The sequence below is a fragment of the Physeter macrocephalus genome, chromosome 9 (genome assembly GCF_002837175.3).
Source record: "Physeter macrocephalus isolate SW-GA chromosome 9, ASM283717v5, whole genome shotgun sequence".
Lineage (NCBI taxonomy): Eukaryota > Metazoa > Chordata > Mammalia > Artiodactyla > Physeteridae > Physeter > Physeter macrocephalus.
Genome location: NC_041222.1, coordinates 10,695,951 through 10,712,292, shown reverse-complemented (window position 1 = coordinate 10,712,292; position 16,342 = coordinate 10,695,951). Strand labels below are relative to the sequence as shown.

General features: G+C 49.2%; 1 protein-coding gene across 4 annotated transcripts in view; it reads right to left on the bottom strand.

The window, feature by feature from the left end:
• Window positions 1-16,342, bottom strand: part of TNC (tenascin C) — a 95,710-nt gene that overhangs the window by 7,223 nt on the left and 72,145 nt on the right. For all 4 annotated transcript variants that reach the window (XM_028493596.2, XM_024126180.3, XM_055087008.1 and 1 more), the window contains 8 exons: window positions 13,558-13,680; window positions 12,273-12,416; window positions 10,316-10,435; window positions 8,355-8,498; window positions 7,458-7,588; window positions 4,057-4,189; window positions 961-1,112; window positions 85-181 (listed from right to left, as the gene is read on the bottom strand). In XM_028493596.2, the coding sequence (XP_028349397.1) occupies window positions 85-181; window positions 961-1,112; window positions 4,057-4,189; window positions 7,458-7,588; window positions 8,355-8,498; window positions 10,316-10,435; window positions 12,273-12,416; window positions 13,558-13,680 (1,044 nt within the window). The remainder of the gene's footprint in view (window positions 1-84; window positions 182-960; window positions 1,113-4,056; window positions 4,190-7,457; window positions 7,589-8,354; window positions 8,499-10,315; window positions 10,436-12,272; window positions 12,417-13,557; window positions 13,681-16,342) is intronic.

Sequence of the window (16,342 nt, the reverse complement as noted above, 5' to 3'; positions counted from 1 at the left end):
CTCCCACAGTTCGCTGTGGGTTAGGACAGATGACAAGGAGGACGGAAATGGACATTTGGGGCACAAATGCGCAGGCTGTATTACCAAGCCAGAATTCTTCTTTTAGGTCCCCAAATCCAGCAGCGTAGGCCTTCCAGTTTCGATAGAAATCCTCACGTCCATTTTTGCGTCTCAGGAACACCTATAAACATAACCAATGAATCTGGGTGCGCTTAAGCTATTGAAGGAGAGAGAAGACCTCTTTCTGGGAGGAAGAAGCATCCCCTGTAGGAGAAGCACCCGTCCGCACCTCTGTGCTCACTAATCTGCCATGTGACTCAGTGCACGTCACCGCCCCTCTCGGAGTCTCAGTGTTCCCACCCGAAAAGTACAGACTAGTAAGCCTGCCACCGAGCTCTGGGTGACTGTGACGTGCCAGCGGAGGCTCGCCGCGTGTAGCACACGCACCCCTGTGGTGTGGGGCGCTGACAGTGGAGGAGGCCGTGCCTGTGGGGACAGGAGGTGCACACGGGGACTCAGCGAACCTTTTCCGCTCAACTTTGCTGCCCATCTAAAGCTGCTCTGAGAAATAAAGTTTAATAATTAAAAAAAATACTACCCAGCTCATATGGGAAGGGGATGGAAATAATTCATGTGAAACGCTTCGCACGGTGCCCGGTCGATGGCCAATGTTAATTGAGAAACGTGAGGGGCTCGCTGACCACTGTCATTTATAGAGCACAGAGTTTTTTGAGGATCAAGTGAGATAAATTAGGGGAAAACAGGGGAACTGGTTTTTATCCCCAGCCTCTTTCCCGTTACTTCGTTTAAGAGAGAATTCCTGAGTGTCTCCACGTGACAGGCACTGTCTTGGAGAACCTCACGCGCATTAGTGTCAGAGGACACGGGGAGGACCTCGGCCTCTCCTCTGCCCCCATCCCCCTGCCGGAGAGCCCCTGAGTCTGTCTCCATGGTACTCACGACCCATCCACCCCCGTCAGAGGTCATGTCACAGAAGACTTCCTGCTTCTGGGTCTTGTCGTTGTTCAGATAAATGGGGTAGACGCCAGAGGTCGTGTCTCCATTCAGCATGGCTTGGGAGCAGTCCCTGGGGAATGGGTACAGGACTCCAGCTGCGGGATAAGAAGAAAGAGTGGCTCTCTCAGAGCAGGACTGGAACGGGAGCTTTCGGGCTGCAGCGCCAGTGCTTACTGACTAGACGCCTATGGGCAAAGCAACTCCACCTCTCTGTTCTCTCACGCGCAAGGTGGGGATTACAGCTATTTTGCGGGGGGTGCGGTGAGGCTTAGAGGTTATGGATAAAAGGGACCCAGTTCAGTCTCTTATACTGATGGAAGCCACCAGTGATTATCAGTGGGAGGAGAGCTGAACCGCTGTGAGGGCCGCGTGCCATGTTGGCCGCGATCGACCTGGAGCAGCCAGGCGGCAGCACCTGACGGGAGCCCCCGATGAACACCCAGGAGCTGGCCGGGATGGCTGGGTCTCTAGCGCCCGGGGGTGGCTCACTGTGGGTGAGGACACTCTGTCAGGCTGGATGCATCTCAGGCTCTTCAGAGGATTCTGAAGCCAAAGACAAGGGCTCTAGTCCTGAACTTGCCACTGCCTTGCCTTCTGAGCCTCAGGATCTTAGAGGGCTAACACAAGAACGCCTGGGGAACTTCCACGTGTAATAATGTGGTGCAAAAATTAAAAACTCGATAGCGATGAATGCTCTTGGGGCTCTGCTTAGCAGGTGGGCTTGAGAACTGACGGTAGTAGCGGCTCTTCATTCTGATCCGACCTCCTCACTGTACTTTACCTTCACCTGAGGCTGGCTCATCAGCTGTTTTCTTGTCTGTTTCACAGCCCTAGTCTGAGAGCATCTCTAGGGCACGCTCATATTTTTTGTGCTCCTAGCACGCGCCGTGAGATCTGGCAAAGAGGTGCTTTTGCCTCTGCCCCTCCCTCAGCAGGTGTGTGTAGAGTGACTAGAGTGAAGTGCGAAGGGCAGGAGACAGCGCTGGGGTACACTCCATTTACCCAGGTTCAGGGCTCTGCAAAGACCCCCTCCTCCCTTCCTCAGAGAAGGATGCTTCCTCTTCACCAGTGGAGCAGCTTGCCCATTTGCCACCTGCAGAGGAGGTCTAGTGGCCAGGTGTGGAGGTGGTTCCCTGGTCCTGGGACACCTGAACCCAGATCTGACTCCAACTCATGGTGTAACCCTGAGCAGGTCATTTCGTCTCTGGGAGCCTCTGTTTTCCCACCAGAAAACTGGGCATGATAATCCTGGCCCAACGTACCAGCTTCGTGGGAGGACTGTTGGTGATTTTGAATATGAGCAGGCTTTGTAAATGCCTGAAGGAGAACAATGAGCTTATAATGAGCCTTGACAATGGCTACCCACTGGGCTGGGAGTTCAAATACAATACAAAGATTCTCACAAGGTCCTTATGAAGAAGGGATGGTTATTAACCCCATTATACAGATGAAGAAACTGAGGCTCGTAGAATGGCAGTGACTTTCCTCAGTCACACAGAGCAAGTGGTGGAGATGGGGAATGAACCCACTGAGGCTCTGTTCTCTCACGCGCAAGGTGGGGATTACAGCTATTTTGCGGGGGGTGCGGTGAGGCTTAGAGGTTATGGATAAAAGGGACCCAGTTCAGTCTCTTATACTGATGGAAGCCACCAGTGATTATCAGTGGGAGGAGAGCTGAACCGCTGTGAGGGCCGCGTGCCATGTTGGCCGCGATCGACCTGGAGCAGCCAGGCGGCAGCACCTGACGGGAGCCCCTGATGAACACCCAGGAGCTGGCCGGGATGGCTGGGTCTCTAGCGCCCGGGGGTGGCTCACTGTGGGTGAGGACACTCTGTCAGGCTGGATGCATCTCAGGCTCTTCAGAGGATTCTGAAGCCAAAGACAAGGGCTCTAGTCCTGAACTTGCCACTGCCTTGCCTTCTGAGCCTCAGGATCTTAGAGGGCTAACACAAGAACGCCTGGGGAACTTCCACGTGTAATAATGTGGTGCAAAAATTAAAAACTCGATAGCGATGAATGCTCTTGGGGCTCTGCTTAGCAGGTGGGCTTGAGAACTGACGGTAGTAGCGGCTCTTCATTCTGATCCGACCTCCTCACTGTACTTTACCTTCACCTGAGGCTGGCTCATCAGCTGTTTTCTTGTCTGTTTCACAGCCCTAGTCTGAGAGCATCTCTAGGGCACGCTCATATTTTTTGTGCTCCTAGCACGCGCCGTGAGATCTGGCAAAGAGGTGCTTTTGCCTCTGCCCCTCCCTCAGCAGGTGTGTGTAGAGTGACTAGAGTGAAGTGCGAAGGGCAGGAGACAGCGCTGGGGTACACTCCATTTACCCAGGTTCAGGGCTCTGCAAAGACCCCCTCCTCCCTTCCTCAGAGAAGGATGCTTCCTCTTCACCAGTGGAGCAGCTTGCCCATTTGCCACCTGCAGAGGAGGTCTAGTGGCCAGGTGTGGAGGTGGTTCCCTGGTCCTGGGACACCTGAACCCAGATCTGACTCCAACTCATGGTGTAACCCTGAGCAGGTCATTTCGTCTCTGGGAGCCTCTGTTTTCCCACCAGAAAACTGGGCATGATAATCCTGGCCCAACGTACCAGCTTCGTGGGAGGACTGTTGGTGATTTTGAATATGAGCAGGCTTTGTAAATGCCTGAAGGAGAACAATGAGCTTATAATGAGCCTTGACAATGGCTACCCACTGGGCTGGGAGTTCAAATACAATACAAAGATTCTCACAAGGTCCTTATGAAGAAGGGATGGTTATTAACCCCATTATACAGATGAAGAAACTGAGGCTCGTAGAATGGCAGTGACTTTCCTCAGTCACACAGAGCAAGTGGTGGAGATGGGGAATGAACCCAGCTGTTCTCACTGCTGGCCCTCCTTCCCTTTCACCACAAGGCCTGTAACCTCCTGCATCCACATTCCTCTGGCTTTTCCGGTAATAGCAGGGAACTGATTCTTTTCAGAAATTTGATGGAAACATTTAAAGTAGCAGTTAGAGGAGAACTGGAGGGTTGGTTCAGTTTCCTCCCGAGCCCCTTACTTGTGGTGAAGGTGGTCCTGATGATCTTGCTTCTCAGGGGCCCATTCAGTGCCTGGATCTTGGCCATGTAGTGGGTGGATGGGCTCAGCCCTGCCAGGCTATAAGAGGTGGTGTCTGGATCCACAACAACCTCCTAAGGGCGGAAGAAAAATATAATAGCTTTTGGCCACATAAATCCTCAGAGTACAGATGATGCATTCACTTATTCACCCATCCATTAATTTCTTCATTCAACAAGAATCCGCTGAGTCCCACTCTGTGCCAGCCTCCATGCTCCCTTCAGGGCTTCAGACATGGGGAGAGTGCAGCATGAGCAAAGCTCCTGGGGCCAGAAGGGGCAGAGCAAATTCAAGTAATGTGAGGAGGCAATGACCCACCTCGGCCACACTTCGGTTAGGGAAGCAGTGGAAGAGGTGGGCAGAGACCAGATGACAAAGGGCCTTAAGTGCCAAGCTGTGGAATTTGAAGTTTATCATGATAAGGAATGGAGGTTCCTGAAAGTTTTTTGAAAAGGGGAATGCCATGATCTCAGCTTAATCTGGTGATTAAGGGCAAAGCCTTAGACTTTGAGACCAGTTAAGTCAGTGGTCCCTAATATGGCTCTTTTTCATAGATCTCTGGGAAGCCTTAAAATAAAACGGTGCCTGGGCTTCATCCTAGAATGACTGGATCATAAGAGCCAGAAGTGGAGCCTGACCAGGTTTATATTTAAGAAGCTCCCTGGAGGATTCTGATGCATAGTCACTCAGGGGATCTCTTGAGTCAGGAGACGATTACAACCGCTCAGGAGGCACGGCATGTTGCCAGCGCAAGCTGACCCAGCGTGTCTCTTTTCTAGAACAGAGATGTCCAGGAGAGGCAGATGTGTACAGCTGCCGTAGACCTATTCTAACCACACCTGCCGTTTGTGACTGGCCACTGTGCCGCCGTCCAGACGAGGGGGATCGGTTTCAGTTCTGCAGGAGATCCTCTTTCTTTCCAAACCCTCTTTTTACCTTCCACTGCCTGTGAAATCACCTTTTTAGCAGATGACCTTGGTGTCAGGGATTGGAATTCAACCTGCAGTCCTAGTAAACCAAACACAACAGTGCTTTCTACCACCTCCAAACACAGCGCACTGGGTTTAGGCAGTAGTGAATCAGTGTGGAGGCCCCTGGCAGGTTGTTTGGCCTACTCACAGCTGGGAAGGTGAAGTTATCCTGATTTCTCCAACGCGGCAGGGTTTGAGGGGCTGGGTGTTGGAGGTGTAAGTAGTTTCAAAGAAGCTAAAAGACTTGCACTCGCTCCATAATTTGTCGGTGGCAGAGGATGGTCTTGCATCCTGTCTCCTAATATCCTGTCCAGGACTCTTTCCTCCTCTACCAGGTTGACTTGCTTGAGTGAAACAGATTAAGCTGGGGACTGGACATGCAGGGAAGTAAACCCGGGTGAGTGCCTATTTGATGCCAGTGACCCAGTGACCTTTGTGTGGCCCCCGGGTCTGGTCCTTGGGGAAGAAGCAGGTACAAAGCTGGGTTCCTTGAATTACCTGGGGATAAAATTACCTATCAGCTTTCCAAGCTGCTGTTCAAAGTTATTTTCTAGGCAGTCAGGGTAGATCGAAATGACTCATGACTTCAGGTAAACAGTGAATCCTAGGGTGCCTGACCAGGAAGGGCCCTTAGAGACGGGGGAGTTCAGTGTACTCATTTTACAGGTGTGAACACTGACCCCCAGCGAAGGCGAGGGACTTGCCTCTGTTCGCACAGTGAGTTAGTTCATTGTCATAGCGACTCCAAGAAGGACCGTAATGGTAACGAGAGATGTGTGTCCACTCCTGGTTAAACACGGCATGTTGAACAAGCCAGTTTATCTCTACTTGCTTCTGATACCCACTAAAACGAAAGTAAAAGAGATATAATGTATAAACTCACAAGGATGAGGGAAATGGCAGAGGAGACAGCAGCAGGTACTTGATGTCACCAGAATCTTGATCAGTGGAAAGTGTGGAGTGGTGGCGTGACAGCTGAAGTCACAGAATGGAGAAAGCCAGGCGCTAACGAACTAGTGGGTGCAGCCACAATGCTGCAGAGCCCGGCAAGTTCAGGAATGAAATGTATGCAAAAGCAGAGATGCCTTTGAAGGCCAGCGTGGGGCATGGCTGAACAAAGGTTTGTTTAAAACTTTGTATAATAAACAGATCCCCAGCTCTCTCCATCCCCCAACAGTCTGGGTGACTGTCCTTCCCGGCCCAGATGAAAGGCTGAGGTTTCCTCCCTGGAGAGGCTGAGCCAGAGAGGAGACTCTGGATTCAAATCCATCAGGCCCAGCTGCAAAGGAGGCTCGGGTGCTGCACTGGAAACAGGAGAAGTGAAGGTTTGTACACAGTGGGAGCCCGGGCTCCTTCTCCAGCCAGGCTCCTGGCAGCCTGGGTCGAAGGAGGTGGAGGATCCTCCAAGGAGACTGATGAGCTCGAGAGAAATAGTTTACAGTCCTGATGCTTGGGAGTCCCCCAAGAAAATTGCTGGGTACTTGCCCAATCACTCTACAGCGAGCCCCGTAGTTGACAAGACCTGTCTGTGCAATTAGACCTCCCAATCGGCTATTTCATTCTTGGCTCCAGTACAAAAAGACCAACAGGCATTAGGTGGAAGTCTCCAACATGAAAGATGGAGACCCAAACCAAACCAAACCAAACGGCAGCAAACCAGAAAAGAGACCTTGGAGGAAACACTATGTAGGCTGTGGAAGAAAATGCCAAGAACATATATTCTTAGAGATAAAGAGAAGAAGATAACAGGAAATGCAAACGATATGCTAGCAAAAGATCAATGTGCAGAAAATAAGTAAAAGGTCTTGGAAATGTAAAGGATGGTGACCAAAATTAAAAAGTCAAAAACAAGTTTAGAAGGTAAAGGTTAGAAAATTTCTTTCGCTTGTGTGATGGTCTAAAGTTATTTCAAATTAAAAAGTAGAAGAAAAAAAATCATGGGCAGGGAATATGAATAAAAACTGCTGTAAACAGTTGATGTCATAAGAACATGGTGATATATATTTCATTATTTAATGGAATGATGCCCTCTGTGAGATATATGGCAAAGATGCAGAAGAAGCTTTTGGCCTTTGCTCGATAAAACATTTAAGGACAAAGAGTCCAGCTCCTAAAACGTCCTCAAGTCTTGTGAGCAGTGGTTCTCGACCCTGGCTGGCTGTCAAAACTGGAGTCTGGTTAAAATGAGACAGGGAGGCTGGAACTTATGATTCAGAAGGTCTGGCATGGTGTCCAGTTCCTACTAATTTTTTTCCAGCTCCTCAGTTGCACTGGGATAGGAGAAACAGCATCCAGATAATTCTTCCCTCCTTCGAGGATCACGTAAATGTTTCAACCAGCAGTGGGGAGTTTTTTATATACTTCAAGATACCTTGGTTGTACCGTCCACGGATTCATACACCAATAGGTAACCAGTGACAGATGCCCGGGGAGGTCTCCACGTGAGAACGGCAGTTTCCGACTGAACCTCAGTAGCAGTGAAGTCTCTTGGAGAATCGAGGTCTGGAGAAGATAAGAATTTAATATCAAATAAGTCAGCAGGTGTAGGACAAAGTCCCCACCTGGGTATCAGGAGGCCTGGGTTCAAGTCCTTTCCCTACCATTGACTTGTATGACCTTGGGCAAAACCTTCCCCATCTGTAAATGAAGAGGTTGAGCCAGGTGACCTCCAAAGGCGTGCATTCTCTGCGGTTCATCTCATCCCAAGGGCCACGTTTTCCTGAGCCCAACAGGATATTGACTGGCTTTAATTGGATTCGGGAAGAAAGACACAGCCATGAACGTAATTAGAACCCCCCTTGTTTCTGAAGAAGAGGACAGATGAATGTTGGTACTGGTGCTCACCCCTACTCAGAGGACATGGCCTCTGTTTCTCTGCTTGCTGCAGTTGGTAAAAAAGATCTCAATGTATAAAAACCCAATGGACATCTAGGAAAACTTGCCTTTAAAATCTTTCTCTTAAAAATATTTCCCTGCCTAGAACATGGATCATTCAATACTGGGTTTAGGGTCAGTGGGGACTGGTTTTCCACTTAAAAAGCCCTCCTCTTAAACCCATTTCCTAGTCCATGGGGAGAGCAAGGTCATTTCAGTGCAAAAGGAAATGGTGTGTTTCTTAAGGTCTTGACTGAGTGGGCACCGGTGACTTTAGCTGATCCTGATGTCATCACATTGCCGGGAGCTGACTGGGGAAATAGGAGTTGGAGAGGGATACTGTTAAAGATAGAGGCTGTGGGTGGGCATCTGCCAGCTCTCGATGTCTTTGTACCTGTCGTGAACTTGGTGGTGATAGTTGAGCTCTTCTGGGGCCCTTTCTCCGCCGAGATCCTCAGCGTGTATTCCGTGGCAGGCTCGAGGTTGGTCAGCGCATACTCCACCGTGTTCCCGGACACCGTGCGGGTAATTTCTGGCTCTAAACAGGAGAGATACACACCGTGGCAGTTACCAGTCCGCTGTCTGGGCCATCAGCGGACTTGGCCAGGAGCACACACACCTTCTAACATCGAGACCTTCAGTGACCCTACAGAAAAGCAGGTTTGATTTCTGAGATGACTCACCCTCCTGTCTCTCTCTCTTGAGCAATCACCTCATATACAAAGGATTTATCACATGGTGCTGGAGTTTTCCAGGCACCACAAAGTCAGAAGGAAGGGGCCCTGGGGGTCAGGAGACTTTTGCACATGGTGCCACTGGGACAGCGTAGCAGCTGAGGCATAGGACCCAGTTACAGGAGAGCTGCAGGTAACATCTCCAAGACTTGGGCTACTCAAATCTAATTTGTCCCATTGCTTGCCCTCCCCCTTTTTGTTCACTTACTCTCATGTCGTTTTATTTGCCAAATGTCAAATCTTTAGGCTGGGGGATCACAAAAATCAGGTGGCGTAGACACACCAGAGCCTGATTACTGGCTCTCAGTCCCACTGGGTCAGGACCAACGGTGGACCCCAAACCATGGTGCCCAGGTATATGTGCTTACTTCTTAATCACAGGTGACCAGCTATCCTGGCTTGCCAAGGACTAAGAGGTTTCCCAGGGCATGGGACTTATAAGGCTAAAACTGGGAAGGTCCAGGGCAGAGTGGAATGAGCTGGTCACTCTGTTCCTCAGTCATGAGCCCACGCCCCCAGCCTCACGCACGCTTCTGGACTCTAGGAAATTTCTACGCTTGCATCCACAATTTCCATGATGCCCACGAACTATACTCTGATTTATTTTAGGGTGAGACGACATCATCTCCCCTGACTTGGAAGAGTTTGCTCACAGGGAATATTTAAAAATAGAAAAGTAGAAAGAATAAACCCAAGCATCCCTTAGGCCCACCCCATCTTTGCTCCGTCCTGGCAAGGAGCTCTCGTAAGTGGTTGCCCGGGCTGAATTAAGATTTTCAGAGGCCCCAGCACAGCTTATGGTGCCCTCTCATCTTGTTACTGAAGGTAAAACAATACTGCACCATAAAATGTGAAACTCACATATACTTTGAGATTAAAATAACAACATATTGTTTCTAGTCTAGCTCATGACAAAAGTATGGATTTGTTCACTGAAAAGGAATCTTTCTTTCTCTTCTCTCTTATTTGTATTTAATTTTACCTTCTGGTAGCCTTGATTTGCTGGTGCCCCACACAAGTGTTTAATCTCCAACTGAGGAAATTAGCACAGATGGTTGCAAAGACAAGGAAAAATAATTTCTGATTTCTCAATCAGGTCTGCTCTAATGGGCCTCGTCTGTGGCATCCAAGAAGCCCGGGCTCCCCAGAGCTACCTAAAATAGTCTGCCTAAGATTTCAGATTCTGGACTCCTTCTTTGTAAGAGGTGAGGGCTGCCGCCTGGAGAGGGTGACTCACTCTGACGGCAGAGAGGCTAGCAGGAGAGGAGGAACAGGCTGGAGACGCAACCTCTGCTCTTCCTTAAATGGCCTGCTGGCCTCCCTTGATACAGCCGTGGTACTGATGCTCCTTCACTTGACAACAAGCAGGGGATAAGGGTAGGACCTCTCTTGCCACCGCCTGAACTGGTCTCTCCACACCCACCCACCCAGCCCCAGTCCCAGCCCAGGAGTCTGTTCTGGGGGGGCAGTCGAGGGCCGCAGGGACATTGCCGGACTCTCCAGTCTACCCACGCATTTTTGCTACCATGCACCCAGTGTGGCACAAAGAAGGGAGAACGGCAAGAGTTTACAGCGGGACAGACACTCCTCAGTGTGGGGAGGGTCTTGGACACGCCCTTACCTCTCCCCCCTGTGTAGGAGATGACATAATTGTCCACGGGGGCGATGGCCGGCTGCCACATGGCCAAGGCTTCTGAGTCGGTGATGTTGGCTGTCACCAGGCCAGATGGGCCATCCAGAGCTGCAAGGAAAGATGGTGATGTGTTGGAGAGATGGGCAGTCATGGGGTGGGACATCAGACCACAGCTGCTCTGCTGTCCACACTGGCCCTGGACTCCAGTACTGGGCCGCGGCCTGTTAGGAACCGAGCTGCACAGCAGGAGGCGAGTGGTGGGCGAGCGAGCGAATCTTCATCTGCCTCTGCCCGTGGCTCCCCACCGCTCCCCATAGCTCACGTTACCGCCTGAACCATTCCCACCGCCATCCGTGGAGAAACTGTCTTCCACGAAACCCGTCCCTGGTGCCAAAAAGGTTGGGGACCGCTGAACAAGAGGATGTGTGTGAAATGTGTTAGGGGCAGCACTCAATAATTGCAGGTGTTATTAACATGACTATTAAAGCTATTTGGAGTTTTCAATATGATTTCCAAACGACTTGTACTGAGAAGGGATGGATAGTCCCAGGGCCTTGGCCCTTTTAACTCACCACTGCCACAACCCAACATCCCTTTCTTAGAAACCAACCTGGATATGACCAGTTCCCGCTTTTGTCCACATTTATGACTCAATTACTCCAGGACGACAGCCCTGGGAGGATGGGGGGCGCGGCAGCCATCACCAGCTCGTTTTACAGAGGAGGTGTCTGGGCCCCAAGAGGTGAAATGACTGGCCTGAGAGTCAGGAGGTGATAGAGTAATTTGGGGCCCACCCCGTCCACTCTGAGGTCCTTCCTGTCTCATCTTTCACGTACAGTATCTCCTGTAACGGGTGAGGACAACGGGGCCTCCGGAGGAAACAGATCCAGACTTTGCAACCAGTTGCCATGGAGAGCCCATGAAGGAAAGATTTCTAGGGGGGAAACGAGGGTCTGTGTCGCAGAGTGGGCAGAGCTCTGGCTTCACACAGGAGGTTTGAGTTGCATATTAGCAACCCTTTTAAGACTATTCGGATATTTTTAAACTTTCCTGTGAGGCCCATTCTTTAGATCCCTTGACGGATTAGCCTGGATAATTGCTCATATATCAAAGGATAAATTGTTTAGGAACATGGCTGCCTGAAGAGAAATTTTCCACTTCATTCTCCTTCAATGCAATTCATTATTTTTCCCTCCTTACAGTGTGTTGTACAAATCAAGTTATAACGGGAAAATCATCCTTTATTTTAGAAGAATACAGAGTTTGTAGTCAGACTGACCTAAGTTCAAATTTGCTTTCAGCATTTACTAGTTATATGGACTTGCCCAAGGCATTGAATTTCCCCAGGTCTCAGTTGTTTCCTCTGTAAAATGGGAAGGATAATAGCTATGGGGTTTACATGTGAAGGGTTTAGTAACAGGGCCTGAAATACAGTAGCTGCCAGATCCAGAGTAGTTACTTTATAGTGTCTGTGTGAAGCACCTGCTTGGGAGGATGCTCACACTGGTCCTGGCACTTTCGGGGAAGGGAAGGAAGTGGATTCACGTGTACAGTCATTTTTTTTATATTTGCAGACGCTTTACATATACAGTTTCACGTGATTCTTACAGCTTCCTGCAAAGGAAGCAGAATTGCACCCATTTTACAGAGAAGGGAACTAGACCCTCGAGAAATTAACTGACAGCTCATGTATCTAGAAGTGGCAGAACGTGGGATTTCCACCAGGTCAGCGTGATTCCCCAACTTGTGCTCTTTCCCCCACAATACCCTGGGAAACGGTGGCCCCGGGAGGTTAAGGATGCAGCTCAGAAGAGGCTACAGACGGACCAGAAATGAGACCGCTGGTGCACCAAATCCAGCCCACTTTCCCCGAGAATTTCCTAAAGAAAAACTTTTTTTCTAGCTTCTGGATCATGAGAAATAATGCTGAAGGTGAGAAAAACACCTGTGGTGAGCATCCCCGAGACAGGCTTGCTTTCTTCAAAGCCCTTCAGGGCGATGACGCTGACGAGGTACTCCACTCCAGGTAAGAGTCTCAGCAGCCTGGTCTGAGTCTCGGCCCCATCCACAGTTACCACTGAGGGTGTACCTAGAACACAGTAAAAGCAAGATGGGGAAAGGTGAACCTCACTGAAACTTATTCACAGTTGTCTCAAGAATGGGTGTATCCGATTTGGCAGTGAAACTATATCTTTATCCAGCACCATTTGCTTGACTTCTCAGTTGCTCCTACCCTCTGGCATAAGAGAAGAGGTTTTACTTTTTGTATAATGTTTTTTCCATCCATGAAGATGCCAAAAACTGAGCCAGGGGAGGAAAAAACATGAGGTCACAATGTGCTAAAAATGGCAAGTTTCCATTCAGTAGAGAGCTGGCCATGTTACACAAATTTTATTTACCTATTTTTCCCACGAAGAATATGGGAAGCTTGCTATGTAATGTATATCTGATATATTTAATCCATTGTATTAGCTAAAGAATCTATAGACTCATCCCTTACTAGCAGAGATTCTACTATTGAAGAAAATGGTCATGGTCAAGCTTGTACTCTTACATTTATGAAAAAGTCCAAAGTTTATATTTCTTAGAAATTGGGGGCTGGTGAGGAGCTTGTATATCAGCTGGCCAAACTCCCCACAGAGATGCTACCGCATTTCTCTGAAGAGGTTATCAACTATCATCTTTGTATACACTTCCACTAACAGGGAGCTCACTACCTCCCAGAATGTCTTTAGACATATTGGACTATGCTCCCCCCACCCCCCCTTGGTCTCTGTTATGGCCCGTGTGCTCTGAACTAGAACTCCCAGCTCTGCTAAGTCACAGCTTCCCATCCTACGCTGAGACAGACAGATTTTGGGGCCAAGAGGCAACACCTCACCTATATCCAGGTTAAGACCAGCTTTGCAGGTGAGTGTGTTCAAAGAGAAAAAGGCCAATGGATTTAGAGTCTTCTGTCATTATGTGAGAACATTATTAGGGATCTACAGCTCATAGAATGTGAAGACCGTGAGCCTGGAAACGATCTTCATAACATGACCCTCCACAAAATAGCTTCTTCCAAGGGTCTCATAGCACTTTACAAATGAAATCCATCCAGATGGTCTCAAATATAAAGAAGTAGTTTTCTTTGGCCACGATGTTTGGGAGGACGGGATTATCAGGGTCTCTTCACTGTTCCACCCAAACCCTCCAGACCCTCCTCCCTCTCCCCTCCCCAAGTGCCCTACCTCCTGCAGTGGGTACAGAGGTAACCCGGAAGCTCTCCACCTGGGTAGTGGGTGCCTTCCAGCTGACAGTGGCTGAGTTTTCAGTGATGTCTGAGAAAACGATTTCCTTCGGGGAGCCCATGGCTGTCGAGGAAAGAGCACAGGAGAAACCCAGAAACGGTTAAGTATCTTGCTCGTCAGCGATCCTTCCCGAATTCCTGATCCATGAAAACTCAGTCCCTAGCTTATGTCCCAGCCAAGCCTTTAGGATGGAGAATGTGGTGATCTGTGATTAAGTTACGACTTGATGGAAACAATTGTTCTTTCATTCAGGTACAGGGCCCAGAGCTGTAGAGCTGCCATTTGGTTTCATTCAGGAATGTTAGCACCATAGCCGACGTCTAAGGAAGTGAGGGTGAATGAGTGGTTTCACAGCTTGGAATACACCCTCCTTTAAGTTTTGATGTTTAGCATTTTTTCAAATCTTTGCTTTTTAGTTCCTTTTATTAAATGATACCAAGACTTGACAATTGTACAGTTCTTTGCAGTTTATAAGGATCAACCCTCATTTAGAAACCACTGAGGTGTGGTTGTAGCCATTTTACAGAGGACTAAACTGAGGCTGAGTTCTCCAGTGAACATTCTTGTGATATGACCTTTCTGAGTCCCAGGAGCAGAGCTGAGCACAGCCCTGGGATCTTGGCAATAATGTTCACGTGGAAACTGACCTCGACAAACCCATTCCCAGAGCTGGATGGAGGTCCAGAGCCAGAGGAGCAACCTCAGACCTTTCACCAAAGCAAACACCCCTTGGATATCGGGTCTACCTGAGGGAAAGCCATGCCCGAGGGACAGTTCCTGCTACGTAAATGCCTCCCCCGCAAACCCAAAACCCTTTGGTTTTTCCCTGTGTATTTTTTGGCTTAGCTTTTTGCCCTCTTCAGCTGACCATGCTTAAGCGTAGAATTCAGGAAACAATTTTCAGGTCTCCAGGGAACTCATTTCCTCATCTTTTCCCCTCTGCATCCCACATTGATCGTTAAGTTCTGAAACCCACAGCCCACTTTGGGGAGCTTTTTTTTCCTCTCCATTTCTGTCTTTTTCTCTCCTCCTACGGCGTTCTCCTGTGACCTGCTAGCCACCCTCAGATTCTGTGGCTGCCTGGGGTTTTGCCCTCTCCCTAGAAATCTTTGGAAGCCACAGGGGCTCTGGAGCCTGGAAGACCTTGATTGTCCAAATGCCACGGAGAGGCTGGGCAACCTGGGGCAGTTCCCTTCACTTCCGAGAGCCTCAGTTGCTCCGTCTCCATCTTTCCAGTGGGAAAAGTGGTGCCCACCTTTAGGAATGTTTTGAGGACTGGCAGAGATAATGGATGTGAAACCCTAGCACAGAATCTGGCACGCAGTAAGAATTCAGTAAACATGCTGGCCCGCTCTTTTGTTTTCCTTTCCCACGTGATTCTTTTTTCCGTGGGCCACCTGAGTTTTGCGGTAGCCCCCAGGAAAGATCTAGATGAGGCAGGATGAGAAAAAAACCCCGTGGGGTGTGTAAACTCAGGCACTGGGGCTCTCTTTCTGCCAGGCTAGTCCACTCTGACGTTCACTCTGTGAACCTCACTGGGGCAGGTCCTGGCACATTTTAGAAAGTGTATCTTGTGGCCACAGCTTTCCTCTCTCGATCCCAATTTTCTCATCTGCAAAATGGCAATATTATCTGCCCTGGCTGAAAAACCATAAGAATTAGTAACCTCCTCTGTCATGCACTCCCGAGGGATGTGCTTGATGAAAGTGACAGTAGGAAGATAGATAGCCATGTGTCATCTGAAGAATGACACAGCAGTGGTAGAATTCCAGGGTCAATGGTATTTTTAGGCCGCAGACCTTCCTAGGTGTGGAAGACCATTTCTTATTTTAGCGGGTCTCCTTCTGCCATAAATAGGGCCTGCAGGTCTCCAGCACCACAGCGGAAGAGATGGTCAATAGGAACCTGAAGGCTGAGCCTCAGAGAACAACTAAATCATACCTACTGAAAAGTTAGGGAGACCCAGGAAAGGCAATGCCTCTGTCTCTCTTTCCAAGAAGACTCTTGGTTTTCAATAAAAATTCCATTAGGAAGACATTTGGAATTGCTAGAAATTCTCAAGGAGGATGAAGAGTACTTCTGTCTGTTCTCTGCATAAAATGTTGCCTCCCCAAATCTGGAGCAAATGTCTTTAATAATGTGACCATTAACAATCATTTTAAAAATTCTTCCTTCAACATACTTTTATTCAATACTTAACATGTGAATTGTGATAAGCTCAGGGGACGATTATTGTAGCCAGTGTGATTTAAGAGCAAGGATTTTGGAGTTACACTGACCTGGGTTTGAATTCCATTCTGGCTTTACTAGCTAAAAACACCTTAGCCCCTTAGGTCTCTGTGAAATGGGGCTGAATGTGACCCTTAGACTGTCTGTGTCACGGGAATCAGTGAGGTAAAGTGTGTCAGTTGCCCTGCTGTGTGTGGCATGAAGTGCATGCTCTGTAATCAATAGTTTACACTTTATGAGAGTCAGAGGCAAAGGCACTAGGCATAAAGAGCCTGTTTCACTTAGAAGGGAGGATTGCTGAGCACGTGTCTCTGCAGACCCGCTGACCTGGGTCCCCAGACACGATGCCATTGCAGCTGTGTGGCGTGTGGTTTTGAGTCCATCTGAACTGAGCGGGGGAGCTGGGAGGCTGCCTGGCTGGGAGAGGTGAGGCAGAGTCGGAGGGGGCACATCCTGGGAGCTGGGAGAGGGGCTGCCCCCTTGGCTTTGGGGGTGG